This window comes from Lissotriton vulgaris, chromosome 1_1 (genome assembly GCF_964263255.1).
Source record: "Lissotriton vulgaris chromosome 1_1, aLisVul1.2, whole genome shotgun sequence".
Classification (NCBI taxonomy): domain Eukaryota; kingdom Metazoa; phylum Chordata; class Amphibia; order Caudata; family Salamandridae; genus Lissotriton; species Lissotriton vulgaris.
This window is the reverse complement of record NC_141685.1, coordinates 1,115,335,247-1,115,350,883: the sequence shown is the minus strand read 5'-3', so window position 1 is coordinate 1,115,350,883 and position 15,637 is coordinate 1,115,335,247. Positions and strand designations below refer to the sequence as shown.

At 48.8% G+C, this 15,637-nt stretch overlaps 1 protein-coding gene across 3 annotated transcripts in view; it reads left to right on the top strand.

Annotated features, from left to right (window-relative positions):
* Positions 1–15,637, top strand: part of PALM3 (paralemmin 3) — a 198,018-nt gene that overhangs the window by 64,972 nt on the left and 117,409 nt on the right. For all 3 annotated transcript variants that reach the window (XM_086963661.1, XM_086963663.1, XM_086963665.1), the window contains exon 2: positions 8,659–8,708. In XM_086963661.1, the coding sequence (XP_086819787.1) occupies positions 8,659–8,708 (50 nt within the window). The remainder of the gene's footprint in view (positions 1–8,658; positions 8,709–15,637) is intronic.

Genomic DNA, 15,637 nt, shown 5'->3' with positions numbered 1-15,637 from the left:
ATTTCCCTTCCTTCCAAGCGTCAGAAAACTGCGCCAAGGAAGCCACTGCTACCGCGCGACGCCATCCTCTACACAATCCAACAGGAAGTGTGCTTATTGAAACGCCCTCTTCTGCACAATCGAGCAGAAAACGTGCTTGTATGACGCTTGTGCTGCTAACCTCAAAAGAGGACCAGAGAAATGGAGGGCACAAGACAAACAAGAGTTTGGACCAGTCCCAGGTAAGCAAAATACGGTGTCCACAGGCAATTACAGCCGGCATCCCCTGCCTCTTGAGTTCTAGGCTGGAAAACAGCTATGGCCCTGATACCATAGAGTTAGCTAATCTGCTTGCCGACATACGACCACCTCCCAGGGAAAGCTGCACCTGTAACTGGGCACCCCCCTAAGCACTAGATCTGCGCAGGGGCATGCCTGGAGAAAGGACGCCACCCCGACACCAAAAGGCATAACCAGCCGGGGGCAATCACTCCAACGCAATAGTAAAGACCAACACTGGCAAGGGACCGGGGATGGGGAGGGGCCCCCCTGCAGAGCATCCTCCCCACTATCCGAGTGCAGACACAATAATTCCAAAACTAGCGATAGCGCCACTAAACCCTCACAGGAAGCAGGAATCTATAGCAAGCACCTGCCCCCCCACTAGTTAATGAATAGTCTCTAAAAGCCTACTAAGGACCCACCCAAGGAATATTGGCAGTCCGGGCTCGGGCTGTGGACGCCACAGTTGTTCTCCTCATACCTAAACTGAGTGTTATACTGCAGGCTGCCGACCGCGGGTGGGCTGCCAAACGAGCACCCAAGCCTAAGAAAAGCTAGACGGCGAGGCCAATGGAATGGGGGGGGGGGGTGACTAGACATATGACCTTCCCTACCCAAGGTGGAGCAACACATGTGCCGTATCAGGAGGGTACGGGTAGGATAGTTCAGTTTTAAGTTTGCCAGCTTGCAGTGCTCTATATGTCCAGGTGGGAGATACTCCTTGTTGCATGCCGCACAACATCTTTTTGCGTACTGTTTGAGAATTCTCACGTGTTTAGAACGTTTGTTCGTGTGCCCGGGGGTCCAGTGTGTATTGCCTGCTATCCTTATAGACCCCGCACTGGGTGGCACGCTTGCCGACCAAGCATGGCACAAACGCTTGTGCTGCACCCCCCATCGTCTGCCCAAAATACCAGGGGAGTACTATCAACACCTAGAGTTAACGCATCTGTGAATACCTTAGATAGGGTGCAACCCCAAGCAATTTGCATTCAGCTGCAGCCCAGAGGCCCATGCATAGCCACGCCAATAAACAACACCTGGCCTACAAGAACAAGACTAACGGGGACGATTTAGTTGGGGAAAGGTTTCTTCTAATGAGATCACAGGGGGGAAGGGTCCTAATGTGGATCCATACAGAACCTCTGGTGTACCGCAGCACTACGCCTGGTGAATGTTACAGCAGATTAGAAAGAGAGGGGAGGAAAATTCGTACCCACCCAAAATGTGCAAAGTACTGACTGGGTAGCTGGGACATCCCAGGAGGAGGCTACCGGGCACGCCAAGGCAGATCCCTATGGCATTGGCTTACTTAACATGAAGGCCCACTTGTGAACCTAAAACAACTCTGACACGGGGGAGATTACTCCAATCCGCATACTACCACGTGCAGGATGCTATGCGAGACATATAATACTGAGAGGTAAATCTGAGAGACAATTCAATAGCTTGAAGTAACGCTTTCTCGTGAAGGGGAGGGGAAAGCAGTTGCTCCACAAGGGCTCGTAATTATCGGCTCATATGACTAGGGCCCTAGCGCATACACTGTTTGCAGGCCTGCAAATACACACCACATTCGCCCACACACAATATTTATCATAAATGTGAAACAAGCAACCCCATAGTATTTCGCATAATCGCAAGCCTCTTGTTTAACTTACTGGAGGGAATGCGGGGACCTATAGATAGCTGACCGAGTTTGAGACTAACATGAGTGGTCTAACCAGTCTTTACGAAGTGTTTCGAAAATAATATTAACATCCAGCGCTACCATGATTTGTTCAACGAATCCTGCGTGTCAGATGCAAGGCAGGACCATCGAAATAAAGTAGCCGTGCGTTACCAAGACGGCAGGCTACTTCCCGTAACATGGCCCAGAGTGCAGCATTCTGTAGCTGCAATTGCTTTGATTTTCTATGAGCAGGAATCGCCAGGATTGGGTGCGGGTAGCATGCCTAATCGAGTAGTAGGTGTGTCAACGGCACTGCTACCAGGAAGATAGAGGCCCCAGGATAGTGATAGGGAAGTAAAATTACCGCCATGGTCAAATACAGCAATAAGGAGGGTACAGGCGTCCTAGGTGCCGCAGCACCCGCCGCCGACACGCGTTTGTAAACGCCTGTCACAGTGAGGGAGTTTCTTCCAGTAAGAAACAGTAGTGAGGGGTACTCCCAAATCCCGTCCCACATCCAGCTATACACCTATCCGACTAGTTCTAACACAAGCTAGCAAAATACCTTTGAAGCTGTTCTAAGCTTGACAAGGGGAGATCCGATACAAGATGAACAGAAAGCGGGCTGGGCATCGTGCCTACACCATGCCTCTACGATACCGCGCAAGTGCTGCCTGAGGGAGACCAAAGGCCTGAACCCTGCATGACTAAAGCAAAGTATGACCAACTGTTATGATCTTCAAGAAGCCAAGCTTTAGTTTAGCTAATCACAAGGAAGAAAGTTTGGATGAGGCCGGACACCAGCACCCACAAAATTACCGTGCTCCTCATAGCAGCGGACGGCACGGAGCCTGCGTGTAAAGGGGGGGTAGTTACCCTGCTCCACGCCTGCGCGACACTTACTTAATCGCACGAAAGGTTTATGCCAAACTATTACCTTGGGAAAGCACATGTACCTAGGAGAAAGACCTACAAGGAAGACAACGTGCACACAGATATAGCTACCGGGCAGCAGGCAGAGCCAGGCAATTCGCATTAAATTTAATACCCAGCATGTGGACACCTGCAGTTACTGCTAGAAACAAGTGACTAATTTAGGGCTTCTGAAAACCGACGATGCATCCTCGAAATCTTGACCCCCCAGTGATGGAGTCTTGATGCAATGCCCTACTTAGGAATGGTGCGTTACTCAAGAACCGGGTTCCCCCCAACTTGCTGATGCAAGAACAAACCACCGTATGATACTTCAGCGTATCCCCTCGCACTTAAGGGGAATTCACAGCAAAGACTTCCCAATCTGGGGGGGCACCCGTTTCTAGATGCATCTTGACTCGTCAGCGCACCACAGTCACACGTTGTTATCCCATCAGTTAACCCATTTACGAAATCCTATTCATTTATTCCCTAGAATTACTGTAGTTAGATTGCAAGACTGCAGTGAAGGGGACCCCTGCGAGATTCTGCAAGAGTCCAAACAAGGACCATCGCAGTGCATAACCTCAGAAACTTCTCAGCCAAGACAGGTCCTATGTAGCAGTGTCATACTTATTCCATTGGCAGGATAGCTCAGACGTAGGGTCCAAGAATACAGTGGCAAAATGTGCCACGGGAACAGACATGCACTTATCTAAGTTACCGAAGACAAATAGGAAGGAGGTGTGGTAATGCAATGCCTCCATAGCAGTAAACAGTATCTTATATGAGTGTTTATGTAAAGCAGAAACTCCAGACTCTGTACCATGGTTGGGATTGGCGTTACTAATAGTAGTGCATTCCTAACCAGACAAAACCTTTTTTTGGCACATTCGGGTCATGGGACTGGAGGAAACATAAGGCTCCAAACCTGTAACTTGCAGTTCGCAGGCAACTCTTTGATGACAGTTAATGGCTCACAGTACTATATTAGGGAGTAACTTATCAAAGACGAACAAAAGTGTCTGTTTACAAAAACGGAAAACACTGAGCTTATCCACGTAGCCCGACTCGAAATTTAATTCCGGTATTTATGGCCCGAACGAGACGCGGGTAGGACAACGCGGCGCAATTCCCTGTTCCACTTTGAATAACATACCGTGTACAATTTGGCACAGAAGAACATAGCTAAATAGAGTCGCTGCGGACTAGCAGGCTGAAGCGTCCACATCGTCATAACACCCGGTTGGGCCGCCACAGGTCTGCAGAGGGCCAAATACTGCCGGGAATAGGAGTACCGTCGCATGCAACTCAGACACCCAGCCCGACCTACGTAAAGCCTCGTTCATCACGCAAAATCCCTCACAATTACTCGACTCCAACTCCATCTTGAGCCAACCCCCAATGCATAGTTGATGCATACCTCGCACAAAGGCAGAAACCGTGGACCACCGCGCAGCCCGAGGAGTGCGAGGAAGAGGGGGGAGGTGCCTGGCGTGCCGGCCGGACCTGCAGCGGGAAGAGAAACACAATTTAAAAGATGCCGCGCGCCAATTACATCCGTTATGCGATTGGGCCTCGAGGTGCGATGGCCCCAATGCTCCCTTGTAAAACCGACCACCATCACCTAAACTGTGCATGGGATAGGCCCACCCTCGCAGAGAAATTACCATGCAACGCGTAACTAAACATGTCACATGAATGGGCCTCGAAGTACCAAGGCCCCACGATACTATACTCGCGTTGTAAATACGGTCACACACAGCAATGTAAGCGCAGAATGTGCAGAAACCTCGCGCACATATACCAATGGTACGTGTAAAACGATCAGTCACACAATTGGGTTTTGTGGGATTACCACCCAATGACACTATACATCACCGATAACTACAGGAAAATGAAACCAAATTGAGCACATACGGCTTAACGATCGCACTGCAGTATGCAATGCCACAATAAGTATAACACAGCACGCAATAGGCGACGAGCGTCACGCAATAGGCGACGAGATACCAAGGCACAAAGAGATATACCAACAAGAGATAAGTTCCCCCTTGACCTCAAAAATTTACAATGGTATATATCCAACACTGTGATTCTAATACTTTAGTACAATAGGGCAAACAACAAGAAAAGGTTTTTTTTAAAACTTTGTCATTTTATTTTTTTTATCTTTTTAGTTGTATTTCTTAGTACAAAAATAGTTTTTCCATATATCGATTTATCACATTAATTCGTATATTTTATCAAAAAAACACATAATGTAGAACATATCATTCTGTAATATCATCTATAAAAAACTAGTTTTATGCAGGGAAACAATATACAAAACAATCAACACTCTCACAGAAACAACCATCCCTTATTCATTCATCATACATGCTACATTCATTCTTGGATTCTGCGTCTGAGGGATCGCAGGTGGACGTGCAATTGATACGCAAGGTCCTTTTGTACTAAGAAATACAACTAAAAAGATAAAAAAAATAAAAAAAAAATAAAATGACAAAGTTTTAAAAAAAACCTTTTCTTGTTGTTTGCCCTATTGTACTAAAGTATTAGAATCACAGTGTTGGATATATACCATTGTAAATTTTTGAGGTCAAGGGGGAACTTATCTCTTGTTAGTTTTTTTGCTTTTCCCCTCTTTCCCCGACCATTAAAGTAACATTAGAGGGGGTCCCAATTTTCATGTTAATACAAAGAGATATACCCCCTTCGCAAATATGGGCGCCATCAAAACCATTGCACCCGAGCAAACTGTATGACAGAGGAGGAAAACACCGGCATGAGTGGAGGTACCAAAGAAACGAAGCACAGTGTAGGCAAACCCTGCGCACTAAATGAAACATGCCCGTCGCTAGCAATTACAAAAGCGTACTCCGGCCACCACAAGGAGCTCCGGACGATCGTCCCGAAGTTTAAGGTACTTGGAGCTCTACTAGATCTAGCACGCGGCCCCCACTTGAACAAAATGCACGCCCGACCACCATACCTCACAAAATGGCCACCGAAATGCTGAACTGGGGGAGGGGGGGGGGGGGGGACCGAGGGCTCTGTGCTTACCGGGTATGCAGGCCCCCACCTTGCGGCAACGTACACTCACCCTCCCTCCCAAGGCCAAAGAAATTATAAAACGCATATGGTTACCAATCTGGCGTGGAACGGGACTAACACGTAATAAAATTTACAGCGGGGCCCGACATGTACAGGCCGGGCCCACACCGAACATGAAACAACCGGAATACATAGATGTCGCCGAGTTTAAACGTAGGACCCGACGCCGAAGAGTATATATGCTGGGAAGGCCATGCAATTCGGGCACCTAACTGAATTAGCGCCGCGGACAAAACATACCGAAGGAACCACCGCAGGCAGCGCCGCATTACAAAACCAATAGCCCGTGGCTTCAACCGTGGAAATAACCTCTTACACGCCCCTACGCGCCAAGTCTGGGACAGCAGCAAAACAAACTACGGGCCGGAGGGCAGCATATGATTGGCGACGCCCGCCTGTGACCGCCTCGTACCATAGTACCCGTAAAGCTGGGCACAGCACCATACCACCATCCCGGAGCTCCAGCCGAACACCCGACAACTTGCACCAAAGTTAAATAGACCGTAACCCATAAGCACAACACTTACTGCCCACGGGAGGGCGAAACAGCCCGACGCACCCACTGCCCTACATAGGATGCGCTTAAAATGACACCGGCAGCCGAGGCCTCAACGCCCGCCGGACGGGGCCCCGCATACTCCTCCTAAAAACTACCGCACCTACATAAGCCCCCTACTGCCATCCACCACACACCCCGATACCCGCGGGCAACCCGTCACTTAAGGGAGTGCCGCGACTCCAGATTCAGGCCGAGCAGGAGAGGGGGGGGGGGTGGCGTAAGGGTCACAGAAGGACTGCGCCTGCACTGGCAGAAATCTGTCTCCCGCACCCGGGTGCTGCTCCGTTCGCGCCGCCCTCTCAGGCTTAAATTACGGGACCCGCCGCTGCCGGTAATGTCGAACCTCACGACACACAACCAGGGCAAAACTCACCGCACACGAAGAAGCCAACAAAACGACGCCAGACCAACAGCACAGGAGATATAGCGTCCCCCGCGAGGACACTGCCACGCGTCTAAAGTGTCCCAAGGATGAAAAGAGTGTCCCAACACGGAACAGCGACCTCCGGGGCGGCAAAGAGGGCTCCCTAACAGGGCAGAGGTCTGAAGTACTCCAGACGGCTCCTCCCAACCGCCCCGGACGTGCATCACAACCAGTCTCCACCAACCAGGGGAGACTGCCTCAAGAGAGGAACTACTGCGTCATGCGGGGGCGGGACAGCCCTCCGTGACTAGGAGCCCGCCCTCCTGATGGCCACTGCGTGGCCTCGGGCAGGCGCAGAGAGCATCAGGAGGAGAGGGAGAATACGAGCAATGCAAAGGTGTTGAACTATAGCACAGGAAACGTCTAGCACACAAACAATGTGCTGGAACTGAGGGAACACAGGCAGCACAAGGCGTTGTCTGTCTGGGAACTAGGTGGAGACAAGGGAGAGCACAAAAACATTAGAACATGGCAGGAGGGAAGATAAAGGCTGGGGCTCGAGAGGAGCCAGGGCAGAGAGAGATGGGCAGCCATGTCAGACAGACTAACAGCTATGTGGTTATACTGAATAAGCAGTTTCCTACGTCATTATCATATGAAATCTCTTTATAGATGTAATACCTACACTTTCACAATTGCTTTATTAACCTTCTTGCTTTCTCAAATATTCTTGAAAAGGCACCATTTACCCACTCTTTTTTCAAACTTTTCTCAGGGAAGGACCCCCCACCTCCCCACACACACCCCTCCTAATGAGGATCAGGCTCGCTCGCTGCGCTCGCCACTGGGCACTCATCACAAACTTTTACGTACACCAATTTCAAATGTCACCAGCGCCCACTGCTCCTGCGGAGCCCAGGGCATGGCAAACTGTTTATGTTTACAGGCTCCTGTCACCTCACCAGGGGCCAAGCTCTGGGGGGGTGGAGGTTTCATTTTGGATAATGTTACCCAGGTGCTGCCAATATGCAAACACAGGTATTTAAGTTTCACTCCGGCACAGTGCAAGGTTCTCTCAATCTAATATAAACTTATTTTGACTTGTGCTTGTGTTGATTGGTTGTCTGTTTACTTATGTAATATTGTGCGACCTCCTTTGATGTGTCTGTAAAATGTACCTTTTGTCCCACATTTTTGTCCTGAATTCTGACCTTCTGTCCTGAATTTTGACCCTTTGTCCTGAATTTTTACACTCACTGTCCTGAATTTGCACCCATGCCAGTTGGTCACCCTAGATGTGAGCAGCCCCCACAGTTCTGCTTTTCGTTGCATTCTCGTACTCGTAATGTTTGTTACTTTTCGCCTTACACATGCGGGGCCGCTGGCCTGGTGCAGGGCAGCCTTTGAAACCCCCATTCGCCCGAGGCCCTGTCTGGACTTGTGCCGAATTGTTAAGATGCTTCTGTACTCTGGGGCGGAAACGGAGTGTGAGATAGAGAGTGTCGGGTGTGCGTGAGAGAGAGAAGGTGACGCAGACAGATGCTGGGCCGCGAGAGACAGTCTGGGGCAGCAGTGAGGGAGAGCGAGACAGAGTCTGAAGGAGCGAGGGTGACTGGGATATAGCGAGGGGCAGGCAGAGTGAAAGAGAGAGGGAGAGGGGAGACCGCTCCTGGCGAGGAGTCGGGGAGACCACGGAGGAGTCGAGGGTCAGGGAAGAGGGCGCGCTGAGAGCCTCTCGCATTGGAGCTGACACTGTGCACTTTTTACCCACAGGGAAGATGGAAGAGACAACAGAGTACACGCGGAGACTGCAGGCCATAACTGTGAGTACCATGTGACTGTGAGTACATCGGGCCAATCGCTCTGTGACTGTGAGCTGTTCTGCGACCATTATGTATCTGCGAGTATCCTCTGTAACCCCTCCCCCCCCCCCCCATCACTCCCTTCGCCCCCAGACCTATGAGTATACCCTTCGCTCCCTGCGGTAACCGCGAGCACAACATGTGGCCCCAGCTGTGACTGTGAGTACTCCCCGGCGAACGTTCTCTCCAGGCTGTAAATGTGAGCACCTCCCTCCTGTTCCAGGTTACAACTGTAGATCCTCACCTCCGCGCTCTGACTGTGAGTACCCTCAGCTCTCTTTGCTTGGATTGTGAGGACCCTTACACCCCTTGCCGGGACTCTGAGTACCCCCATCTCTCCACGCTGTGACTCCCCCTGACATCAATGCGAGTACCTCCCGAGGCCCCTTTGTATACGTGAGTACCGCCCACCCCTCTATAGCTTCGAGTAGCGCTGCTCCCCCAGGCGGATTGCTGGCGGCCGTTCTCTGTGAGTACACTCTTCTGGGAAAAAAACACCCGTGGTCCTTGTGCAAGCCCTGAAGTTTTCCGTCCTTGCTCAGCTGAAGGGTTTACATACCGATTGGCACAGACTTGGAGGTATCTAGGCGCTACAGCCCAGGCAAAACTGTAAGCCTACAACCCGAGGATGCCTACTACCACAATAACTATTACCTGTTTGAGCGGCGGATCTTCGAGTACCCCCACAATGGCTGGCCTTAATGCTATGAGTACCACTACCACTGGGTATCTCACAAAGTGATGAGTGAATGAGTCTCTGCCACTGATAGATACATTTACTTTTATTTCATTTAGTTTAAATCATAAAAGGGGGGCACAACCACCAATATACACAATGTGCAAGGACGATTATATCAATGGATTAATTAACATAAATCTCATCAAATTTACTAAAATGATTATATCAATGCATTAATTAACTTGAGTCTCATTAAAATTTGCAGTACAACATAATCATCAATCTCATCAAATATACTAAAATGATTATATCAATGCATTAATTAACATGAGTTTCTTTAAAATTTTCAATAAAACAAGTTTAAAGGCTAGAAGTGGTTTATTGATCTAAAAGAAGACTAGTACCGTAGATCGAATCGAGTGAAACCAAGATAAAGTGCTTGGTGCTGTAAACTAATAGTTTACAATAAAAAAAAGTCTCTGCCACTGGTTGATACTCGGCCAGGGTTGGCTGGTTTTCCCTTCCAGAGGAGACCTGCCCTGGCAGGGGTGGCTAAATTGCTCTGCTGGAGTAGGCCACGCCTGATTTCAACGGCTTTTGGGGTGTCTTGGGCAGGTATGTGGGATGTTCTGCATAATCTGTGTTCTATATTTTGGTGGTTCCTATTGGAGGCTGTCGCATCTTTTCATTGGCGCCTGTCTGTAATGACAGTGCTGACATCAAAAAAAATGGGCTGGATTGAGGCCCAAGGTAAAATTCCCGGGGCTGAAAGAAATCCAAGCATTCCTTCCAACACATTCAGATGCGGGTCCCTTGTTTGCACCTCACTCAAGAGGCCCAAGTTGCCTGGAACCGGTCGGTGGCTGCTTGTTCTCCCATTCAGAGGGATCCTGGCTTGGAAGTAGTAGTCACAGACCCTCTGAGCGGGTGTCATTGACCCCCAGGGGTCCTGGGACAACAGGTTAAGAACCGCTGCTCTACCAGGTACTACTGGTCTTCCTGTATGTAATACTATGGATGTTACTGTGAACATCATTATTACATCTGCAAACACTACTACTGGTTCTACATTTAGTGGCACATATTCTACAGATACTGATAGTAGTACAAACATGACTACAGAACCTCTACTAATAGTCCCACCAATACTACAAGTGATCCTACAACAGTTAGTATTGCTTCTACAGCTACTACAGTTATTGCTACCTCCAGCAGGACACTGCAGTTGTGATTACTGTAGTATGACCATTACCTGTGCCTACAGTAGTACTGTTACTATTGGTAGTACCAATACTGGTAGTTAAAGGGCCAGTTGTGCCGGAGAGTTACGAGTCAGGCCAGTAACAACGGTGCCAACAGTATCAGTTCTTGCAGTGATTCTAGTAAAGTGGGTAAATGGGCTTATTCGCTGGGTACATGTGGGGAAGGCAGAAGCGCAAGGTATATATGTTTGAGGGACTAAGCGGGCAAGGCTGCCAAATATAGGCGAGTGAGGGGTGGATGTTAGGATTACCACATGTATATGGTTGTCGTTCCGAACGAAAATACAACCTTTAGTGTGCAACTTCTTTGCTATTATTGCTCTAAATCTACATTTCCTCTCCTTCTCTGACGTCACTTCCTACTTCAAGAGTTGAAGGCATTTCCCAGAATGGAAGAATACCAGTGGAACATAAATATTTAGAAACATATTTCCGAAGAGAAGCTGAAACATGAATAGTACACAACAGCATATCTTAATTTTATAATACTTGCGTTACGCATTTGAAAATGACTGTCGCAGTGACCTGGCTCTGTGCTGCTACTGTGCTGCCCTGTTTGAGTAACTAGGGGAGGAAGGTGCTGCTCAGGAAGCAATTAAGGGGCTTATTTACAAGCCCCTTGAGCCACTGGTGCGTCCCTTATAGTATGGGAAAAAATGATGTACAGGCGGCGCAAGGGGCTTCTTCTCAGGGGTTAACCCCTTCGCAGCGGGGGTAATTCCCCCGCTGTGCTAGGGGCGGGGGGTGCGCACAGTGCCCCCGTGCTCATGACGAGCTCAGCTCGTCATGAGGCACAGTGCTCGTGTGCTCATGACGAGCTGAGCTCGTCATGACCACACCCATTCCTGTGGAACGCTCAGCACAGCAGGGGAATTATCCCCGCGTGTGAGCGTTCCACAGCTCATGACGAGCTCTGCTTGTCATGAGCACCGGAGCACCGTGCCTCATGACGAGCTGAGTTCGTCATGAGCATGGATGGAGTTAAAATGATCAACTAAAGGCTAGCACGCGTCTGAGCTGTCATGTAAACAGGGGTACCGTTCTGAAGATACATACGAATAGAGACACCAAAAGCAAGCGAACGTTTAAAAGAAAACATTGCCCTCAGTACATTCCCAATGTGGGCGGTAACAGCAGTGACCGGTCTAGGCTCTAGGATTTTTTTCTCTGGGTGGGCCATAAATAAGCATGGATGGGCCATGAAAATTAAAGTGTTCCGGTAAGTATTTCAGAGATTTGATATTTTAGGTGTTGGCATCTGTCCTCTTTTGACATTTTTAAGACAATAACCACCACCCAAAGAGCTACACACTTCGCTTTCTCTGATGCTCTTCTGGCTTTAGAAAAGGGGAAGGACTTTGGTTGTCAGAACTTAAAGATGCAGAACGTTCAGGCTGAAGCATGTTTCATTATCGTGTGCAACAATATAAACCTTTCTGCTGCTACGCAGGGCCGCTTTACAGCTTAATATGCTTTTAAAAAACGTTGGCAGCTTTTTTGGTTGAAAAGCATTGAAGTTTAAAAATAAGCAGATGAAAGTAGAACAATCTGTCACCTCCAAGACAGGATTTAGTGTATTTGGGCTGAGTGGGTGCGCTTTCCAGCACCAGAATGTCTGCATGAGGGCACATTTGGTGTCCCTGTGCATAGTCCAGTTCAAACCAGTCCTGGGAGCCATTGGCTCCCACTCTGGCGCAAAACTGGACAAAGGACATGGGAGTAACCTTCCCTCTGTCCAGACCCTCCCCTTTGAGGGTCCCCTGAGTCTTCCCAACCTTTTCCTATGGTAGTTAATGGTTTACCTGGGTGTAGGTCTTTAGATTCGCCATGGGATAAGATTCAGATCAGACACCATTGCACTTCTACCATCTGGGCACTCTGGACTTTGCTGGACTTCGTTTGGGCTTGACTTCGTCTCCCTTCCAGTCTGCTGCATCGTCTATGTCTGCGCATCATACAGGAACCTTTGAAGGCCTGTGAAGCATCAAGGACAACCGGGGTAATTTCCCTTGGAGTGAAGGAGTCACTCCCCTGCATTCTCAGGCACCGCAACTTAGGCGACCGGTCTGCAGATCCTGAGCTCCTCCGGACTTTGTGGACTCTGCAACACAGGTGGTGGTTTTATACAGCTCCTGAAGCCTGCTCTACCCTCTCACCAAGATTGAGGCCAGTAGACCTCGTGCGGGTTGCAATAACCGAACCCCTGGGTACCACGTCCAATTTGCAGTTGCAAAGGCTTGTTGTTGTCTTTTCAAGAAGATCTTTGCCCTTCAAGTAGCCCCAACCTCGGGCACCTCCAGTGACTAGAATCTTTGGAGACACTGTATTGTGTACATCGTGGCCTGCATCTTTTGGTGGGCTGCTTGAGATCCTGTCGCGACTCCAGTGCCTCCGGCCTGTGGGTGCACTTGAGGTTCACACTTGTTTCTTTTGCGCTCCCTTGATTTCTCAGGGCCTGCCCTGCTTACCCTGCTTGTGGTTAGTCCCCTGGACCTAGTTGTTCCCAACTTTGCTCCTTCTCGACTTCCTGTGTGGCTTGCATTTGCAAAGGCTTATTGGTGCTCCCGCCGGACACCGACCCCTCAGTTCTCGACATCCTTCGTGGGATAGCTTGTATCTGGGTCCTGGTCTTCCTCAGCATCGCTTGGTCCTTAGAGCTGCAGAGTCATGGTCATCAAAATCCTCTCTGAAGCACCTGACATCTGAGGGCATTGGTCTTCCAAGTCTCCTGGTCACCCCTGAGTGACATAGACTCTGTCCCGCCTTCTGCTTTCAGGTACTCCTCTTCAAGAATCCACATTTGGATTTTCCCGTACATTCTCTCCTCTTCCAGCAGCAGCGCTTTCCTGAAGTCCTCTATTGGGTTTGACGGCGGTTTCCGATGCCACTTCACACCTATGCACCCGGCTTCCCTGGGATAGGAAACTTGGGTACCACAGTATCCACGGGTGGGGAGGCCCTCCAACCTTCTGTTTTCCATGGGGTTTCCTCCGGGTCCACTGGGAAGGGTCCCTAATCTTAAAAAATGCAACCGCGACTTGCACATATTTATTTATTTATTTATTTATTTCTGTTAGTGTTTTATAGAGCGCAAACTTGACCCGTTAGGGTATCAGAGCGCTTTACAGGAACAAAACAGTATACAATAGAACTGAAGTTGCAAAAGTACACAATAGAATAGGAAGGGGCGGGGTGCTGATTAGGTAAGGGATAGAGGGTACGTATGTACATTATACATTATACATATTACTTGTGGCGATTGTCTCAAAGGTGTACAACAGGGTAGGAGGTGGCGGGGTGCTGGGTACATAAGGGATAGAGGGTATGTAGGTACATTTTGCATTATACATTTACTCGTGGCGATCGTCTCAGATGTCCGGGGGGTTGAAGCGAAAATTAAGTGAGGAATTTGCCCATAAGGAAGGTTTTGGCATCCTTTTTGAAGTGTGCCAGTGAGGGTATTCTTCTGATGGCGATCGGGAGAGAGTTCCACACTCTTGGTGCAGCCCCAGAAAAGGCCCAATTGTATTTTATTTCCACAGGCGCGCAGGTTGGAGCAACGGTCTCTGGCAGACCTGGAGTTTCTGGTTCCTCCAAATAACACAAGTTTCTGTGCAAGATATGGAGGGGAGTTTGAGTATAGTGCCTTGTGCGGGATGCACGCCAGTTTGAGTTGAATTCCCGCCTGGAGAGGAAGCCAATTCAGAGCTTTCAGATGAGGTGAAATGTGCGCGAATTTCCTAGTGCCAGTAAGAAGTCTGGCGGCCACATTGAGGCAGGCTTTTAAAGGTGCCCGGGAGATCTTGGGTAGCCCAGAGAGGGTAGAACAGCCATATACATAGACTTGCACGGAGCACACAGGTGTGTTAACACACTGCACGCGCTCTCCATGGGGTCCTTATCTACTTACCGTGGGTGGTTCTGCGGGTCCCCAGCAGTTCTACATCCTCTCAACTTTGTCCTGACTTGAGTCACAATTCTTGTACCATTTTCTTAGTATATGGTTTGGTCCCTCCCTGGGGCCCACTATGTATTTCGTGCTATATACTGTGTTACTTTGCTAAAGTGTTGTGTGCATTGCGTTTATCTCTGTGTTAGAGATACTGGAACATACTAGAGAGTATTATATAATAAATACATATTTTTATATAACTTGGTTTGGTTCTTTTAATTTAATCTATATTATAAGATTGCATTCTGGTAAAACAAGCAGCTTTACACTCCTTCCAGACTTAGCCTGAAGGCTGCTCTCCAAAGCTACCTCTTGGATAGTTTCTAAGGTTGTCCGAGACCTCTTAAATCACCATAAGGGTTGTCTGGACTGGTGCAAGGTGCCCAGTTACATTAGTGGACATCATATACCAGGCCAGCCTCTCACTATAGTTACCTGTACAATATAGATTTTATCAACATCATGGCATTCTCCAAACCACTCAGCAGTGCTTTAACATTGTCAGGGTAACTAGGATTAAGTGGCATGGGGGACCAAATTATACACATACAATTATGCAGCAAAATGCTAGTTATGTGGCACTTTGTCTAGAATTATTTTCATATCACAAGAAGAAAGGGGGGCCAAGGAGTAATTTAAGGTCCAGTGTCCTTGCTCCTAATACATACATCCAAACCAAAAAAGAGGGGATACAGTTCCTATTGCATGGTGCAAAAAGTCACCCACGCTTAAGGGTGCAAAAAAGTCACCCGTGCATAAAAAAGGAAGAAAAGGTGAAAGAAATAGAGGGAGAAAAAAGACATCCTAGGTGAAAAGGGACCCATTAATGAGATGGAAGGCCACTTATTGTCCTCTGATGCCCTCACACACCCCAAAAGATGACATGCTTTATCATTGGGCAGTTGCTCCTCGTAGGGCCAGCGCTGCAATTCGGGTCGCCCGAAGGGTCTCTTTGTCAGAGATCTTTTAAGCGACTGCCGGATGGTGCATGCGGGTG